The following is a 17,500-nucleotide window of genomic DNA, read 5'->3' on the forward strand; positions in this document are numbered from 1 at the left end:
CTCCTTTGGAGCGCGCTGACGAAGCCATTCCCTGGAGGAGAGGAAGAGACACAGGGAGATGAAGGGAAATACTCTCAGCGTGAAAGACAGCAGCGTGCCATTGACTCACGACTCAGGTAAGTATGACGGGGGAGGAGGAGGAGAGGGGAGGAAGAGGGTGACAGCTGTTATATGAGGTGCAATACGACAGAAGGCTCTTCAATGTTGCTCTTTTTGAACTTTCATTCTCTCAACACAGTTTCTCTTTTTCACCACTGAGTCTTTTATTGTTGAGCTTTTAAGAGGCTGATTTATTAAGTAGGGTTCTGCTGCCTGCACCTTGTGACACAAGCTGCCAAACTTCCATGTAGCAACTTGAAGTTTCTCTGACTGAATGTTTACTGCTGACCGACCGTAGCATAACCTTCACCTCGCCGGGACACTTCTGTCACGTCTTGCTGCCTGAAGAACCATGGAGCCTTTAAAGTAGATTTTCCCATGGATCTCAGCTACTTTTTCTTTCAACAAAAACAATTAACATTTCCAGCATGTTTCTCAGACTCAAATGGAGGCACGACCCTCCCTCACTAACGCAAGCCTGACATGTCTTTCATTTAAATAAGCTGTGTGAAAAGAGAAAAGAAGACAGAACGTCATCGTGAATGCTGAACACGTCTGACAACCCTGGAACCCCAGTCACGTTGAGGAGGGTTGAGCGAGCGACCCCATACACAACCAGTACACTATATCCCCCTCTCCAGATCTGAGCTTCATCAATTAATACATAAACTTGGAAACCATCAACCCTCTGTTTGTTCTCCAGAGTGGGAAACAAAGAGCGATCGGCTGAATAGAGGAGAGAGAGGTGTCTACGGCTGTCGTCAATCCACAATCGACTTCTCCATTTGGTGGATTAAGTCCTCAAGCTTATAGAGGCAGCTCAATAGAGACCCCTTCCCCTCCTCTATTCCATCCCTCCATCGCCCTCTTCTATTTCATCCCTCCATCGCCCTCTTCTATTCCATCCCTCCATCGCCCTCCTCTCTTCCATCCCTCCATCCCGCTCCTCTATTTCATCCCTCCATCGCCCTCCTCTATTCTATACCTCCCCCCCTCCTCTATTTCATCCCTCCATCCAGCTCCTATATATCATCCCTCTATCCCGCTCCTCCATTTCATCCCTCCATCCCCCTCCTCTATTCCATCCCTCCATTACCCTCCTATATTTCATCCCTCTTTCTCCCTCTTCTATTCCATCCCTCCACCCCCTCTTCTATTCCATCCCTCTATCTCCCTCTTCTATTCCATCCCTCTATCCCCCTCTTCTATTCCATCCCTCCATCCCCCTCTTCTATTCCATCCCTCCATCTCCCTCTTCTACTCCATCCCTCTATCCCCCTCTTCTATTCCATCCCTCCATCCCCCTCTTCTATTCCAGCCCTCTATCCCCCTCTTCTATTCCATCCCTCCATCCCCCTCTTCTATTCCATCCCTCCATCTCCCTCTTCTACTCCATCCCTCTATCCCCCTCTTCTATTCCATCCCTCTATCCCCTCTTCTATTCCATCCCTCCATCCCCCTCTTCTATTCCATCCCTCTATCCCCCTCTTCTATTCCATCCCACCATCCCCCTCTTCTATTCCATCCCTCTACCCCCCTCTTCTATTCCATCCCTCCATCCCCCTCTTCTATTCCATCCCTCTATCCCCCTCTTCTATTCCATCCCACCATCCCCCTCTTCTATTCCATCCCTCTACCCCCTCTTCTATTCCATCCCTCCATCCCCCTCTTCTATTCCATCCCTCTATCCCCCTCTTCTATTCCATCCCTCTATCCCCCTCTTCTATTCCATCCCTCTGTCCCCCTCTTCTATTCCATCCCTCTATCCCCCTCTTCTATTCCATCCCTCCATCCCCCTCTTCTATTCCATCCCTCTATCCCCCTCTTCTATTCCATCCCTCTGTCCCCCTCTTCTATTCCATCCCTCTATCCCCCTCTTCTATTCCATCCCTCGGTCCCCCTCTTCTATTCCATCCCTCTATCCCTGTTAGAGGAAATGATGGTTGAAATGACTAATTATGTATACATTCCAATCAGAACTGACTAGTCCAAATGCTATAATGTACTGTACATGTGAATTTTCTCTCTTGCTCCCATTCCCAATTGTATATAATGTAGTCAGGAGTTTAGTAACAATGACGGTCTGTTCCTTAGTTCATACATTTGTACAATCTCCAGATGGTAGGAACGGCCCATCTCCAGACTGTCTAGAATGTTGATTTATACTGACTGGCCTTGACTTCGTGCTGATAACGCGAAGGCTCGAGAGCTTGAGGGCCCCTCTACTTGTGAAATAGATAGAACGTTTAGAAAACGCTGATGTCATTTTCAGTTTATAACCTGTGGAAATATGTGTATGTGGTTAGTACTCTCTTGAAATAAACGCTGTTACCTTTGGCTTTTAAGACTGGTCTCAATCTACTTCATGCATAATTAATGAACTTACAACTCATTAATGAATTAGAATGAGTGAGAATCTGGTTTTGGCTACAAAACATACAGGAATTTAGAAATTCCACTAACAATCCCCCTCTCCTATTCCAGCCCTCTATCCCCCTCTTCTATTCCATCCCTCCATCCCCCTCTTCTATTCCATCCCTCCATCTCCCTCTTCTACTCCATCCCTCTATCCCCCTCTTCTATTCCATCCCTCCATCCCCCTCTTCAATTCCATCCCTCCATCCCCCTCCTCTATTCCATCCCTCTATCTCCCTCTTCTATTCCATCCCTCCATCGCCCTCCTCTATTCCATCCCTCTATCTCCCTCTTCTATTCCATCCCTCCATCGCCCTCCTCTATTCCATCCCTCCATCCCCCCCTCTATTCCATCCCTCTATCTCCCTCTTCTATTCCATCCCTCTATCCCCCTCTTCTATTCCATCCCTCCATCGCCCCCCTCTATTCCATCCCTCTATCTCCCTCTTCTATTCCATCCCTCTATCCCCCTCCTCTATTCCATCCCTCCATCGCCCTCCTCTATTCCATCCCTCTGTCCCCCTCTTCTATTCCATCCCTCTATCCCCGTCTTCTATTCCATCCCTCCATCCCCCTCTTCTACTCCATCCCTCCATCCCCCTCTTCTATTCCATCCCTCTGTCCCCCTCTTCTATTCCATCCCTCTATCCCCCTCTTCTATTCCATCCCTCTATCCCCCTCTTCTATTCCATCCCTCTATCCCCCTCTTCTATTCCATCCCTCCATCGCCCTCTTCTATTCCATCCCTCTATCCCCCTCTTCTATTCCATCCCTCCATCCCCCTCTTCTACTCCATCCCTCTATCCCCCTCTTCTATTCCATCCCTCTATCCCCCTCTTCTATTCCATCCCTCTATCCCCCTCTTCTATGCCATCCCTCTATCCCCCTCTTCTATTCCATCCCTCCATCCCCCTCTTCTACTCCATCCCTCCATCCCCCTCTTCTATTCCATCCCTCCATCCCCCTCTTCTATTCCATCCCTCTATCCCCCTCTTCTATTCCATCCCTCTGTCCCCCTCTTCTATTCCATCCCTCCATCCCCCTCTTCTATTCCATCCCTCCATCCCCCTCTTCTATTCCATCCCTCTATCCCCCTCTTCTATTCCATCCCTCTGTCCCCCTCTTCTATTCCATCCCTCTATCCCCCTCTTCTATTCCATCCCTCCATCGCCCTCCTCTATTCCATCCCTCTATCCCCCTCTTCTATTCCATCCCTCCATCCCCCTCTTCTATTCCATCCCTCTATCCCCCTCTTCTATTCCATCCCTCCATCGCCCTCTTCTATTCCATCCCTCTATCTCCCTCATCTATTCCATCCCTCCATCCCCCTCTTCTACTCCATCCCTCCATCCCCCTCTTCTATTCCATCCCTCTATCTCCCTCTTCTATTCCATCCCTCCATCCCCCTCTTCTACTCCATCCCTCCATCCCCCTCTTCTATTCCATCCCTCTATCTCCCTCTTCTATTCCATCCCTCTATCCCCCTCTTCTATTCCATCCCTCCATCCCCCTCTTGTACTCCATCCCTCCATCCCCCTCTTCTATTCCATCCCTCCATCGCCCTCTTCTATTCCATCCCTCCATCCCCCTCTTCTATTCCATCCCTCCATCGCCCTCCTCTATTCCATCCCTCCATCGCCCTCCTCTATTCCATCCCTCCATCCCCCTCTTCTATTCCATCCCTCCATCACCCTCCTCTATTCCATCCCTCCATCGCCCTCCTCTATTCCATCCCTCTGTCCCCCTCTTCTGCCTGTCTATATAATATAATGCCTGTATTGACCTGAGAACATTGACTGTAACTGGCAGTGACTGCTGGATATGGGAGTCATAGGCAGGTCACTGTTCAAATGTCACAGCATGGATCTACAAAACTCCTGCTGTTGTGTTATTGGACATGTGGAGCAACTACATCTGATATGAGAAGATCAGAGCAGGAAATGGCTTTGCCTGCTGGCTGTACGGTAATGCTACTATGTCTCCAGCATGGTTGAAAAGACATAATAAAACCATTCATATTCTCTCTTCTGTAGATGGATTTGTAACTACATCTGGCTCCTGCAAAGACGCATCAATAGAGATGGCTGAATTCACTTCTTCTTCTACACCTGAATACCACCGCCCTCTCCTCAGACACACACAGACATACCTTGAGCTTCATCATGGAGTCCTGGCACAGCTTGTCCCCGCGTGCCGCTGTCACCTCATCAGTCCCGATCAGCTTGGCCTTGTAGCGCACGCCATCACCACGGAAACGCTTAATCAGCCCTGTCTCAGTGCGGTCCTGACCTGCAGAGGGAGAGAGATAGAGAGCGAGAGAGAGAGGGAGAGAGAGAGAGGGAGAGAGTGGAAGAGAGTGAGGGAGAGAGAGGGAGAGAGTGGAAGAGAGTGAGGGAGAGAGGGAGAGAAAGAGAGAGGGAGAGAGGGGAAGAGAGGGAGGGAGAGAGGGAGGAAGAAAGAGGTAGAGGTTTAAGAGGAGTGTGTGTGTGTGTGTGTGTGTGTGTGTGTGTGTGTGTGTGTGTGTGTGTGTGTGTGTGTGTGTGTGTGTGTGTGTGTGTGTGTGTGTGTGTGTGTGTGTGTGTGTGTGTGCGTATCTGCATACATGTGTGTGTGTAGGGAGGGGTACAGTATGTGGGAAAATACATATTTATGGGATATTAATATGAAATGTCTGAGGAGACAATTTGAGCATCATCCTTCATCACTGTCTCCCTGATAAAGGCTATGACGCCAAAACACGTCAGCGGCTTTTTAGAATCTGTTCTATTGAACAACATGCCACTGCAATAAAGGCATTTTAATATCATGAAGAGTGCCTTGATCCTCCTTGATTTCTGAGCACTGCACACCTCTGTTCCCATGGGCACTGTTGGCTGTTGACAAACAGCATGAAAGGCTGCTATTGAGAGGAATCATCTCGGTCCAACGCACGCCCACAATCCCATAAGCCCCCCATGGTTGATGGATGGATGAGAAGATGGGAGGGAAGAAAGAAAGAAAGAGAGGCGGAGGGGGAGAGAGTTGGAAAGAGATGGAGAAAGAGTGGGAAAGATGGAGAGAGGGAGTGTGAGTGAGGTGTGGACGATGGAGGACAGATCTACAGGCTCTTTTGGTATGTCTGGCCTCTCTCTCTGTCTGTCATCGTTCTCCCCCAGTCCCCCAGTCACCTAACCATCGCCTTGACACTGACATTTTTCTCATTTTGTCTTCCTCTGCTGTCCGCCGGGTTTTGATTATGTTGGCCCAACCCCTCCACTTGTCTGTGTCTGTGAGTAACCTGTCTCTACATAACCTGGAGGTGGTTTGTCAGTATTAAGTGACTGTCTGCTGCTGCTTACACACACACATAGTGGTATTTCAAATCAAGGTCGACGGCACCTTGGAGAGTTTAGCTGAGACTATTTCCGGCCCCGCTCTGCCTCACTATTCTAGGCCAAGAGACTATATACACCCTTCATCACATCAGTTTGCAGGGCATTTTAAACCGGCTGCATGGCTAAGCTCTGCGGAAGAGGAGCAGGACAGCCTTTAATATCCCTAACAAAAACCGTCAAGCCACAAACTAAGACCATATTACACCAAATGAGCTTATTCCACCGCTGAAAACAGATGCCATCCACATACTACATCTTACAGAAATGTAATTTGAGTTTCACGCATCGCTAAATATTTCAGTGAAATGTCTTGTCAGTGTTTCTCTTCCCCAGGAAAATGAAATAGAAATTGGAAGGAAAAAAGCAGAATTAAGTTGCCCTGCGAATGAAGATGGCTCAGTTGAAACGTGGAGAGCCTCACGTCGCCTTGGCTGTGCACACTTGCTCACTAATTCAAGAGGGCTCAACTCTCTAAAGGGGGGAGAGGGCTTGAAGATGCTAAAGTCATTAAACTATCCAAGTACAGTAAGTGAATTCATGCTTGTTTCCTTGCTAGAGGAGAAGCCTAACCATGTGAGTGCAGAAGTCAGCGCGTTGTGATTCTGGAGGGCCAGGTTGCTAGCAAGAATTATACTGCCATGTGGGGAATCGTAAGTGGCTCGTTTCATCTTGTTCTTGATCCTGTCTTGTTTTTTTGAGGTGTTTTTGACTGATTTCATGGCCATGCTAATATGGCTAAAATTCACTAGCTAGCTAACCAACAACTGTAACAATATATTTGTATTGTGCAAATGTATTAATGGAGACGAAATATAGCTTTACATGTTGTCAACAATCTAAGCCAACCCTGTCTGTTTTGCCCCATAGTTGCGCAAGCGTCGGTTTTGTTGCTAAACAACCAACCCGCCTATAGTCACTGAGCATTGGAGATGAGTCCTGCCTCATACAGTATCAGCTGACATGCATGTTCTTCAACAATTAGAGAGAAACTACATTACACATCCATTTTGTGCTCCACATGTCCAATAACACAACAACATCCCCATAGCATGATCCTGCCACCACCATGCTTAACCATAGGGATGGTGCCAGGTTTGGTGCCAGATATTTCTGAATTTAATTAGACTTTCTTTCACTTTCTTTCACTTTGTCATTATGGGGTATTGTGTGGGGATGGGTGAGAAAACGAATAAATGTTATCCAGGCTGTAACACAACAAAATGTTGAATAAGTCAAGGTGTATGAATACTTTCTGAAGGCACCTTATATCATCTTTCATCAAGTCTTAACAAAATATATTGTACTACTATAGTACTGTCTCGTCCAGTGCTTCCATCCTCTGAGTCCCCTAATTAAATTGGTGCTTTACCTTGTACTGTATGCCAACTGTGTAATCACACTTGAGGAGAGATTTTGTGGATTTATGCAAAGAGCCACAAAAACCCCAAGCAGCCCTCCCTGCATAGGAAATGCAAGTGTTGCTACAGCATCTAGAAACAGAGTCTAGATACAGCAGGATAATCCCTGCAGTATATGCCCAGGGTTCACATCACGGTGAGAGCACTACACTGTTGCTGGATTTGGGAACCAACCGCTGTAGGGGATGGGGATGTTGTTTAAATGATGTTTCTAGCTTTCGGAAGAAGAGAGATATGACACACACTCTTGTCCCCTGGAGGAATCACTGCTCCCTAGTCAGTGTTTTTGAAGTCTCAGAGAGTTGAAATGTGCAAAGTAGCTTGCTAGGCTAGAGATACATCAAAGTATAGCAGCCACTGCTAGGACCCACTTTTTGTACTAGAGCGTGGGTGCAGTAGTGTAGTAGAGCGTACAAAAGATGGCACTGACGGAGAAGGCCGACATCTTAAGAGTTCTGACTTGCTATTTAGTGAAAAAAAAATTGTTTCCTTTTTTGTACAGAAGTATACTGAACAAAATATAAACACGTAAAGTGTTGGTTCCATGTTTCATGAGCTGAAATAAAAGATCACAGAAATGTTCCATACACACAAAAAGCTTAAATGTCTACCGACCGGTAGTACTTACGTCTGTAGCCATGAAGTGCTTCGAAAAGGCTGGTCATGGCTCACATCAACACCATTATCCCTGAAACCCTAGACCCACTCCAATTTACATACCGCCCTAACAGATCCACAGATGATGCGATCTCTATTGCACTCCACACTGTCCTTTCCCAACTGGACAAAAGGAACACCTATGTGATAAGGGTAGGTAACATCACATTCACCATGCTGATCCTCAACACGGGGGCCCCTCAGGGGTGCGTGCTCAGTCCCCTCCTGTACTCCCTGTTCACTCATGACAGCACGGCCAGGGCCTCCTGCCATCCAGGACCTCTATACCAGGCGGTGTCAGAGGAAGGCCCTAAAATTGCCAAAGACTCCAGCTACCCTAGGCATAGACTGTTCTCTCTTCTACCGCATGGCAAGCGGTACCGGAACACCAAGTCTAGGTCCAAGAGGCTTCTAAACAGCTTCTACCCCCAAGCCATAAGACTCCTGAACATCTAATCAAATGGCTACCCAGACTATTTTTAATCTGACTTCAAGTCCAACACAGCTGTTCCTTTGTTCACACCTTTGTTCACACCGGACGTTATTCCTTTGTTTCATGGGCTACCGCTGCAGGTGTATATGTGATAAATGGGCTGGCATCCTGGTGAGACTGTGACGAAGAGAAAATCCACCGGCACTTCCCTCCGTTTTATTGGAAAATGTTCAGTCACTCGAGAATAAGATCATTCAAGAGTCTCCTATCAGAGAGACTTGAAAAACGGCAATATTATATGCATTTCAGAAACTAGGCTGGCTCAATCTATGAACATAGAACTCAGTGGCACGATCGGACAACATCAGCCTCAGATAAGTCCAAAGGGGAGGGGAGTGCCTCTTCATAAACACCAACTGGTGCGCTGCTTCCAGTGTGAAGGAAAACTAGAGTTTTATCCATACAGAATATCTTACTATAAGCTGCAGACATGTTTACCTACCAAGAGAGTTCTCATCCATAATTATCAAAGCTGTCTACATCCCACCACAATCCCACATCACTTTGGCACTCAAAAATCTTAATGGGACCATGGGTGGAGTCTTGTAGGCAACAACACCTCTGCCACGCTGAACCTCAACATGCGGGCCCCTCACGGGTGGGTAGTCCCTGTACTCCCTGTTCACCCATGACTGCGTGGCTATGCATGACTTCAACACCATCATCAAGTTTGCTGATGACACGACGGTGGTAGCCCTGATCACCAACGGCGATTAGACAGCCTACAGGGAGGAGGTCAGAGCCTTGGCAGTGTGGTGCCAGGACAACAACCTCTCCCCCAAACGTCAGTGAGACCAAGGAGTTGATTGTGGACTAGAGGAGAAAGAGGGGAGACCATCCACATCGACAGGGATTTAGTGGAGCAGGTCAAGAACTTCAAGTTCCTTGGCGTCCACATCACTAAGGACTTAACATGGTCCACACACACCAACACAGTCGTGAAGAGGGCTTGACAGCTCCTTTTCCCCCTCAGGAGGGTGATAAGATTTGACATGGGCCCTCAGATCCTCAAAAGGTTCTATAGCTGCACCATCGAGAACAGCTTGACTTGCTGCATCACCGCTTAGTATGGAAAATACACCATCTCCGACACAAAGCTCTACAGAGGGTAGTAGGGAAAGCCCAATACATCACTGGGGCCGAGCTCCCTGTCACCCAGGACCTCGATGTCAGAGAAAGTCCCGAAATTGCCAAGACACCCAAACTATAGACTGTTCACTCTGCTACAGTCCGGCAAACGGACCAGCAGGCTCCGAGACAGCTTTTACCCCAAGCCACAAGACTACTAAATAGCCATAAGACTGCTAAATAGTTACCCGGACTTCTCTGCGTTGACCCTATCTTGCACTGACACTTTGCACACTCACAAGACTATATAGAGTGCCTTCATAAAGTATTCACACTCCTTGAATTTAAAATGTTGTTGTGTTACAGCCTGAATTTTAAATGGATTACATTTAGATTGTGTGTCACCAGACCATACACAGCACCCCACAATGTCACTACAAAGATACAGATGTCATTCATAACTCAGTTGCCGGAGATGAAGGAAACCGCTCCAGAATTTTCCAATGAGGCCAATGGTAACTTTAAAACAGTTACAGAGTTTAATGGCTGTGATAAGAGAAAACTAAGGATTGATCAATATTGTAGTTACACCACAATACTAACCTAAATGAAAGTGAAAAGAAGGAAGCAAAATAAAAAATATTCCACAACATGCATCCTGTTTGCAATAAGGCACTGAAGTAAAACAGCAAAAAAGTGAATTAAAGGTGAATTAATTAATTTGAAATACAAAGCGTTATGTTGGTGCAAATACAACACAACATATCACTGAGTACCACTCTTGATATTTTCAAGCATGGTGGTGGCTGCATCATGTTATTGGCGTGCTTGTCATCGGCAAGTTTTTTGGATAAACATAAACGGAATAGAGCTAAGCACAGGTAAAATCCTAAAGGAAAACCTCTTTCATTCTGCTTTCCAACAGGCACTGGGAGACAAATTCACCTTTCAGCAGGATAACAACATAAAACACAAAGCCAAATATACAGTAGATTGCTTACCAATACGACAATGAATGTTCCTGAGTTGAATAGTTACAGCTTTGACTTAAATCGGCTTCAAAAATCTGTCAAGACTAGAAAATGGCTGTCAAACAATGATCAACAACCAACTAGACAGAGCTTGAATAATAATAAGAAATTATAATGTGCAAATATTTAACAATCCAGATGTGCAAAGCTCTTAGAGACTTACACAGAATTATTCACAGCTGTAATCACTGCCAAAGGGTATTCTAGCATGTATTGACTCAGGGGTTGGAATAATTATCTAATTAAGATATACTGGTATTTTACAAATGTTCACGTTATTTACATTTACAGTATTTTGTGTAGATCGTTGACAAAAAAAGACAATTAAATCTATTTTAATCCCACCTTGTAACACAACAAAATGTGTAATAAGTCAGGGGTGTGAACACTTTCTGAAGGCACTGTATGCACACTATATACACACTCACACACACGCACAAACAATACACTCACACTCTCACACAGAACCCAAACACATAACACACACACGCAAACGACACAACACACACACACACACTATATACACACTCACACACGCACAAACAATACACTCACACAAAACCCAAACACATAACACACACACGCAAACGACACAACACACACACACTATATACACACTCACACACGCACAAACAATACACTCACACTCTCACACAAAACCCAAACACATAACACACACACGCAAACGACAGAACACACACACACACTATATACACACTCACTCACACACGCACAAACAATACACTCACACTCACACAAAACCCAAACACATAACACAGACACACGCAAACGACACAACACACACGCATACACACACACACACACATATACTGTACACACACACATACACTACATGACCAAAAGTATGTGGACACCTGCTCGTCGAACATTTCATTCCAAAAATCAGTCATTGGTCCCCCCTTTGCTGCTATTCTTTTTTATTTGTATTTCATGTTTTTATTTCACCTTTATTTAACCAGGTAGGCCAGTTGAGAACACCTTTATTTAACCAGGTAGGCCAGTTGAGAACACCTTTATTTAACCAGGTAGGCCAGTTGAGAACAAGTTCTCATTTACAACTGCGACCTGGCCAAGATAAAGCAAAGCAGTGCGACACAAACAACACAACAGTCAATAACACAATAGAAAAATCTATATACAGTGTGTGCAAATGTAGTAAGATTAGGGAGATAAGGCAATAAATAGGCCATAGTGGTGAAATAATTACAATTTACCATTAACATTGGAGTGATAGATGTGCAGAAGATGAACGTGCAAGTAGAGATACTGGGGTGCAAAAGAACAAAAAATTTATAACAATATGTGGATGAGGTAGTTGGGTGGGCTATTTACAGATGGGCTGTGTACAGGTGCAATGGTCGGTAAGCTGCTGTGACAGCTGATGCTTAAAGTTAGTGAGGGAGATATAGACTCCAGCTGTATAGACTCCAGCAGACTGCAATTTGTTCCAGTCACTGGCAGCAGAGAACTGGAAGGAAAGGCGGCCAAAGGAGGCTTTGGGAATGATCAGCTAAATATATCTGCTAGAGCCCACGCTACGAGTGGGTGCTGCTATGGTGACCAGTGAGCTGAGATAAGTCTGGGCTTTACCTAGCAAAGACTTATAGATGACCTGGAGCCAGTGGGTTTGGCAACGAATACGAAGCGAGGGCCAGGCAACGAGAGCATACAGGTCGCAGTGGTGGGTAGTATATGGGGCTTTGGTGACAAAACGGATGGCACCGTGATAGGCTACATCCAATTTGATGAGTAGAGTGCTGGAGGCTATTTCGTAAATGGCATCGCCGAAGTCAAGGATTTGTAGGATAGTCCGTTTTATGAGGGTAAGTTTGGCAGTATGAGCGAAGGATGCTTTGTTACGAAATAGGAAGCCGATTCAAGATTTAATTTTGGATTGGAGATGCTTAATGTGAGTCTGGAAGGAGAGTTTACAGTCTAACCAGACACCTAGGTATTTGTAGTTGTCCACATATTCTATGTCAGAACCGACCAGAGTAGTGATGCTAGACGGGCAGGAGTGTTGTATGGCATTGAATCTCCTTTGGAGGTTTGTTAACACAATGTCCAAAGAAGGGCCAGAAGTATACAGAATGGTGTCATCTGCGTAGAGGTGGATCAGAGAATCACCAGCAGCAAGAGCGACATAATTGATGTATACAGAGAACAGAGTCTGCCCGAGAACTGAACCCTGTGTCACCCCCATCCGGACAACAGGCTCTCCGATTTGACACACTAAACTCTGAGAAGTAGTTGGTGAACCAGGCGAGGCAGTCATTTGAGAACCAAGGCTGTTGAGTCTGCCAATTAGAATGCGGTGATTGACAGAGTCAAAAGCCATGGCCAGGTCGATGAAGACGGCTGCACAGTGTTGTCTTTTATCGATGGCGGTTATGATATTGTTTAGGACCTTGAGCATGGCTGAGGTGCACCCATGACCAGCTTGGAAACCAGATTGCATTCGAAATGGTCGGTGATCTGTTTGTTAACTTGGCTTTCGAAGACTTTAGAAAGGCAGGGTAGGATAGATATAGGTCTGTAACAGTTTGGGTCTAGAATGTCTCCCCCTTTGAAGAGGGGGATGCCGGCGGGAGCTTTCCTCTTTAGGGATCTCAGACGATATGAAAGGGAGGTTGAACAGGCTAGAAATAGGGTTTGCAACAATTGCGGCAGATAATTTTAGAGAGGGTCCAGATTGTCTAGCCCAGCTGATTTGTAGGGGTCCAGATTTTGCAGCTCTTTCAGAACATCAGCTACCTGGATTTGAGTGAAGGAGAGGTGGGGAGGCTTGGGCAAGTTGCTGTGGGGGGTGCAGAGCTGTTGACCGAGGTAGGGGTAGCCAGGTGGAAAGCATGGCCAGCCATAGAAAAATGCTTATTGAAATTCTCAATTATCGTAGATTTATCGGTGGTGACAGTGTTTCCTAGCCTCAGTGCAGTGGGCAGCTGGGAGGAGGTGCTCTTATTCTCCATGGGCTTTACATTGTCCCAGAACCTTTTGATGTTTGTGCTACAGGATGCACATTTCAGTTTGAAAAAGCTAGCCTTTGCTTTCTTAGTTGCCTGCGTATATTAGTTCCTAACTTCCCTGAAAAGTTGCATATCGCAGGAGCTATTCGATGCTAATGCAGTGCGCCACAGGATGTTTTTGTGCTGGTCAAGGGCAGTCAAGTCTGGAGTAGACGCTTGAACTGTTTGGGCACAGACCTGGGTAGCATGACAGAACTCTGCAGGCTATCTCTGCAGTAGATTGCAACTCCGCCCCCTTTGGCAGTTCTATGTTGGTGGAAAATGTTGTATTTGGGGATGGAAATTTCAGAATTTTTGGTGGCCATCCTAAGCCAGGATTCAGACATGGCTAGGACATCAGGGTTGGCAGGGTGTGCGAAAACAGTGAATAAAAGAAACTTAGGAGGAGGCTTCTGATGTTAACATGCATGAAACTTTGTTAACTGAAATTTTACGGTTACAGAAGTCAACAAATGAGAGCGCCTGGGAAATAGGAGTATAACTGGGGGCTAAAGGGCCTGGGTTAACCTCTACATCACCAGAGGAATAGAGGAGGAGTAGGATGAGGGTACGGCTAAAGGCTATAAGAACTGGTCGTCTAGTGCATTGGGAACAGATAATAAAAGGAACAGATTTCTGGGTGTGGTAGAATAGATTAAGGGCATAATGTACAGACAATGGTATGGTAGGATGTGAGTACAGTGGAGGTAAACCCAGGGTATTGAGTGACAATGAGAGAGGTTTTGTCTCTGGAAGCACCAGTTAAGCCAGGTGAGGTCTCCGCATGTGTGTGGGGTGGGACAAAAGAGCTATCTAAGGCATGTTGAGCGGGACTGAGGGCTCTACAGTGAAATAAAACAATTAGAACTAGCCAAGACAGCAGTAGACAAGGCATATTGACATTAGAGAGAGGCATAAAGCAATCACAGGTGTTGATCAGGAGAGCTAAGACAACAACGGGTAAATGGTGATGAATGTGCAGAGCGGGTCAGTTAGGTACATTCAGGGCCTGAATTCGAGGCTGGTGCCGACAGGTAAACAAAATGAGGTACCGTGTTATTAAAACAGTCCAGAGGGCATCAGCTGTGTAGCCGAGTGATCATAGGGTCAAAAGAGCAGAGTCAGGGTGTCATTCGCTAGTCACTACTTCTCTAGGCGAGCAGGGGACACAGCGTTCCGAGAAGCTAGCGGGCCGGGGCTAGTAGATGGTTCTTCGGCGACATCGTAACAGAATATCCTATTGAGACCACATTGGGCGATCACGTCGGCAGTCCAGTCGTGATGGATTGGCGGGGCTCCTTCACGACAATAAAGGGTTCAGGACAATTGGCAAAGGAGGTATTGTAGCCCTAGCATTAGCTGGTATATGGGCCTAGCTCGAGGCTAGCTCAAGGATAGCTGGTGCTTCCTTGGGGACAGAGGCGTTAGCTAACAGTAGCCACTCATTTGCAGCTAGCTAGCTAGGATGATCCGGTGTAATGAACCGCAGCGGCAGGAATCCGATGATGAGAGAATCAGTCCAATATGCTCTGGGTTGATATCGCGCTGTGCAGACTGGCAGGTATTATCCGGGTTAAGGCTGGCTGGTGACCGAGAAAAAGGTGAAGACCGCTAGCCGTGGCTAACAAAGACTAGTAGCTAGTTAGCTGGCTAGCTCCTGATGGAAGTTCCAGTTATAAGGAATAAAAATAGCATATCCCTACCACATTGGGTGAGGCAGGTTGCAGCAAAATATACTTAGTTCATAGAAAAGTGAGATTGAGATATATATGAAAAAGACCGGCTATTTACATGGGATAAGACACAGGATAAGACAGAGACAAACACACACGTCCGACTGCTACGCCATCTTGGAACCTATGACAGCTTCCACTCTTCTGGGAAGGCTTTCCACTAGATGTTGGAATATTGCTGCGGGGACTTGTTTCCATTCAGCCACAAGAGCATTAGTGAGGTCGGGCACTGATGTTGAGCGATTAGGCCTGGCTCACAGTCGGAGTTTCAATTCATCCCAAAGATGTTCAATGGGGTTGAGGTCAGGGCTTTGTGAAGGCCAGTTCAAGTTCTTCCACAACAATCTTGACAAACCATATCTGTATGGACCTCACTTTGTGCATGGGGGCATTGTCATGCTGAAACAGGAAAGGGACTTCCCCAAACTGTTGCAACAAAGTTGGAAGCACAGAATCACCTAGAATGTCATTGTATGGTGTAGAGTTCCCTTCACTGGAACTAAGGTGCCTGGCTCGAACCAAGAAAAACAGCCCCAGACCATTATTCCTCATCCACCAAACTTTACAGTATGCACTAAGCATTCGGGCAGGTAGCGTTCTCTTGGCATCCACCAAACACAGATTAATCTGTTAACTGCCAGATGGTGAAGTGTGATCCATCACTCCAGAGAACGTATTACCACTGCTCCAGAGTCCAATGGCGGCTAGCTTTACAGTACTCCATCCGACACTTGGTATTGCGCATGGTAATCTCAGGCTTGTGTGTGGCTGCTCGGCAATGGAAACCCATTTCATGAAGCTCCTGACGAACAGTTATTCTGCTGACATTTCTTACAGAAGCAGTTTTGAACGCTGTAGTGAGTGTTGCAACTGAGGGCAGAGGATTTTGTCGCTTTACGCGCTTCAGCACTCGGCGTTCCCGTTCTGTGAGCTTGTGTGGCCTACCACTTCACAGTTTAGCTGTTGTTGCTCCTAGACGTTGCTCCTAGACGTTTCCACTTCAGCTCGAGCTGAGCAGAAACTTGACGAACTGTTGGAAAGGTGCATCCTAAGACGGTGCCACGTTGAAAGTCATTGAGCTCTTCAGTAAGGCCATTCTACTACCAATGTTTGTCTATGGAGATTGCATGGCTGTGTTCTTGATTTTATACACCTGTCAGCAATGAGTGTGTCTGAAATTCAGTCATTTGAAGGGGTGTGCACATAGTTTTGTATATACAGTGTACACACACACACGCACACACACACACACACACACTTATATGCTGCTGCTACTCTGTTCTTTATTCTTACTCGTATTATTATTATTATCTATCCTGATTTCTAGTCACTTTACCCTGCCTTCATTTACATACAGTATCTACCTCAAATACCTCATACCTCTGCACATTGATCTGGTACAGGTACTCCCAGTATATAGTTCCACAATGATCTGATACCAGATCCCTGCATATAGCTCCATTGTTGTGTATTTTATTCCGCTTGTCTACTATTTATCTAACATTTTTTAAACTCTGCATCGTTGAAGAAGGCTCAAAAGCAAGCATTTCACACCCATTGTATTCGACGCATGTAACAAATACATTTGGATTTGTTTGATTTGTAGGTGTAGTAGAGCGTGGGTGCAGTAGTGTAACTGGTTCCTGGATCAATTCAGACTAAAGCACTCCAATTACCCACCTGAGACGAAAATACCTCAGCCTATTGAGAGAACCATACCAGTTACGGAGTGGAGTCAATGGACTAGCTGGCTGTGAGAAGATAGTGTCTGTGCCCCCCGCCTCAGTTAAATGGGGACGAGGAAAGGACAGATGGCAGGATGGCACCAGATGGAGAGTCATACGTGGCCCTCCAGATACGAGTAGTTGGCAACTGCAACATTGGTTCGGGAGCCCAGCATCCAATAAAGATGAACCTTTGAATGTTACGAGGATGTTAACCATCATTGTCTACTGATAATATGAATGCATACATGTGTAATTTGAATGTATCACGTCATCAGTGTGTTCATTCACAACTCCGCTTTAGCCAGTTATTCTTACAGAAGTTCTCCTGTTCTATCTTCTTCTGGTCTGCTGGGGCTAAGAAGCAGCATAAAATATGAAGGCCTAACTAGAGTAAACTAGAGTATAGCAGAGTAGAGTAGAGTAGAGCAGAGCAGAGCAGAGTAGAGTAAACTACAGTAG

General features: G+C 46.1%; 1 protein-coding gene across 2 annotated transcripts in view; it reads right to left on the reverse strand.

Annotated features, from left to right (window-relative positions):
• LOC109874732 (disabled homolog 1-like) overlaps positions 1 to 17,500 on the reverse strand; it is a 66,385-nt gene that overhangs the window by 19,616 nt on the left and 29,269 nt on the right. For both annotated transcript variants that reach the window (XM_031810189.1, XM_031810188.1), the window contains exons 3-4: positions 4,664 to 4,803; positions 1 to 31 (exon numbers count right to left, since the gene is read on the reverse strand). The exon at positions 1 to 31 is cut by the window's left edge and continues 68 nt beyond it. In XM_031810189.1, the coding sequence (XP_031666049.1) occupies positions 1 to 31; positions 4,664 to 4,803 (171 nt within the window). The remainder of the gene's footprint in view (positions 32 to 4,663; positions 4,804 to 17,500) is intronic.

The sequence above is a fragment of the Oncorhynchus kisutch genome, linkage group LG30 (genome assembly GCF_002021735.2).
Source record: "Oncorhynchus kisutch isolate 150728-3 linkage group LG30, Okis_V2, whole genome shotgun sequence".
Taxonomy (NCBI): domain Eukaryota; kingdom Metazoa; phylum Chordata; class Actinopteri; order Salmoniformes; family Salmonidae; genus Oncorhynchus; species Oncorhynchus kisutch.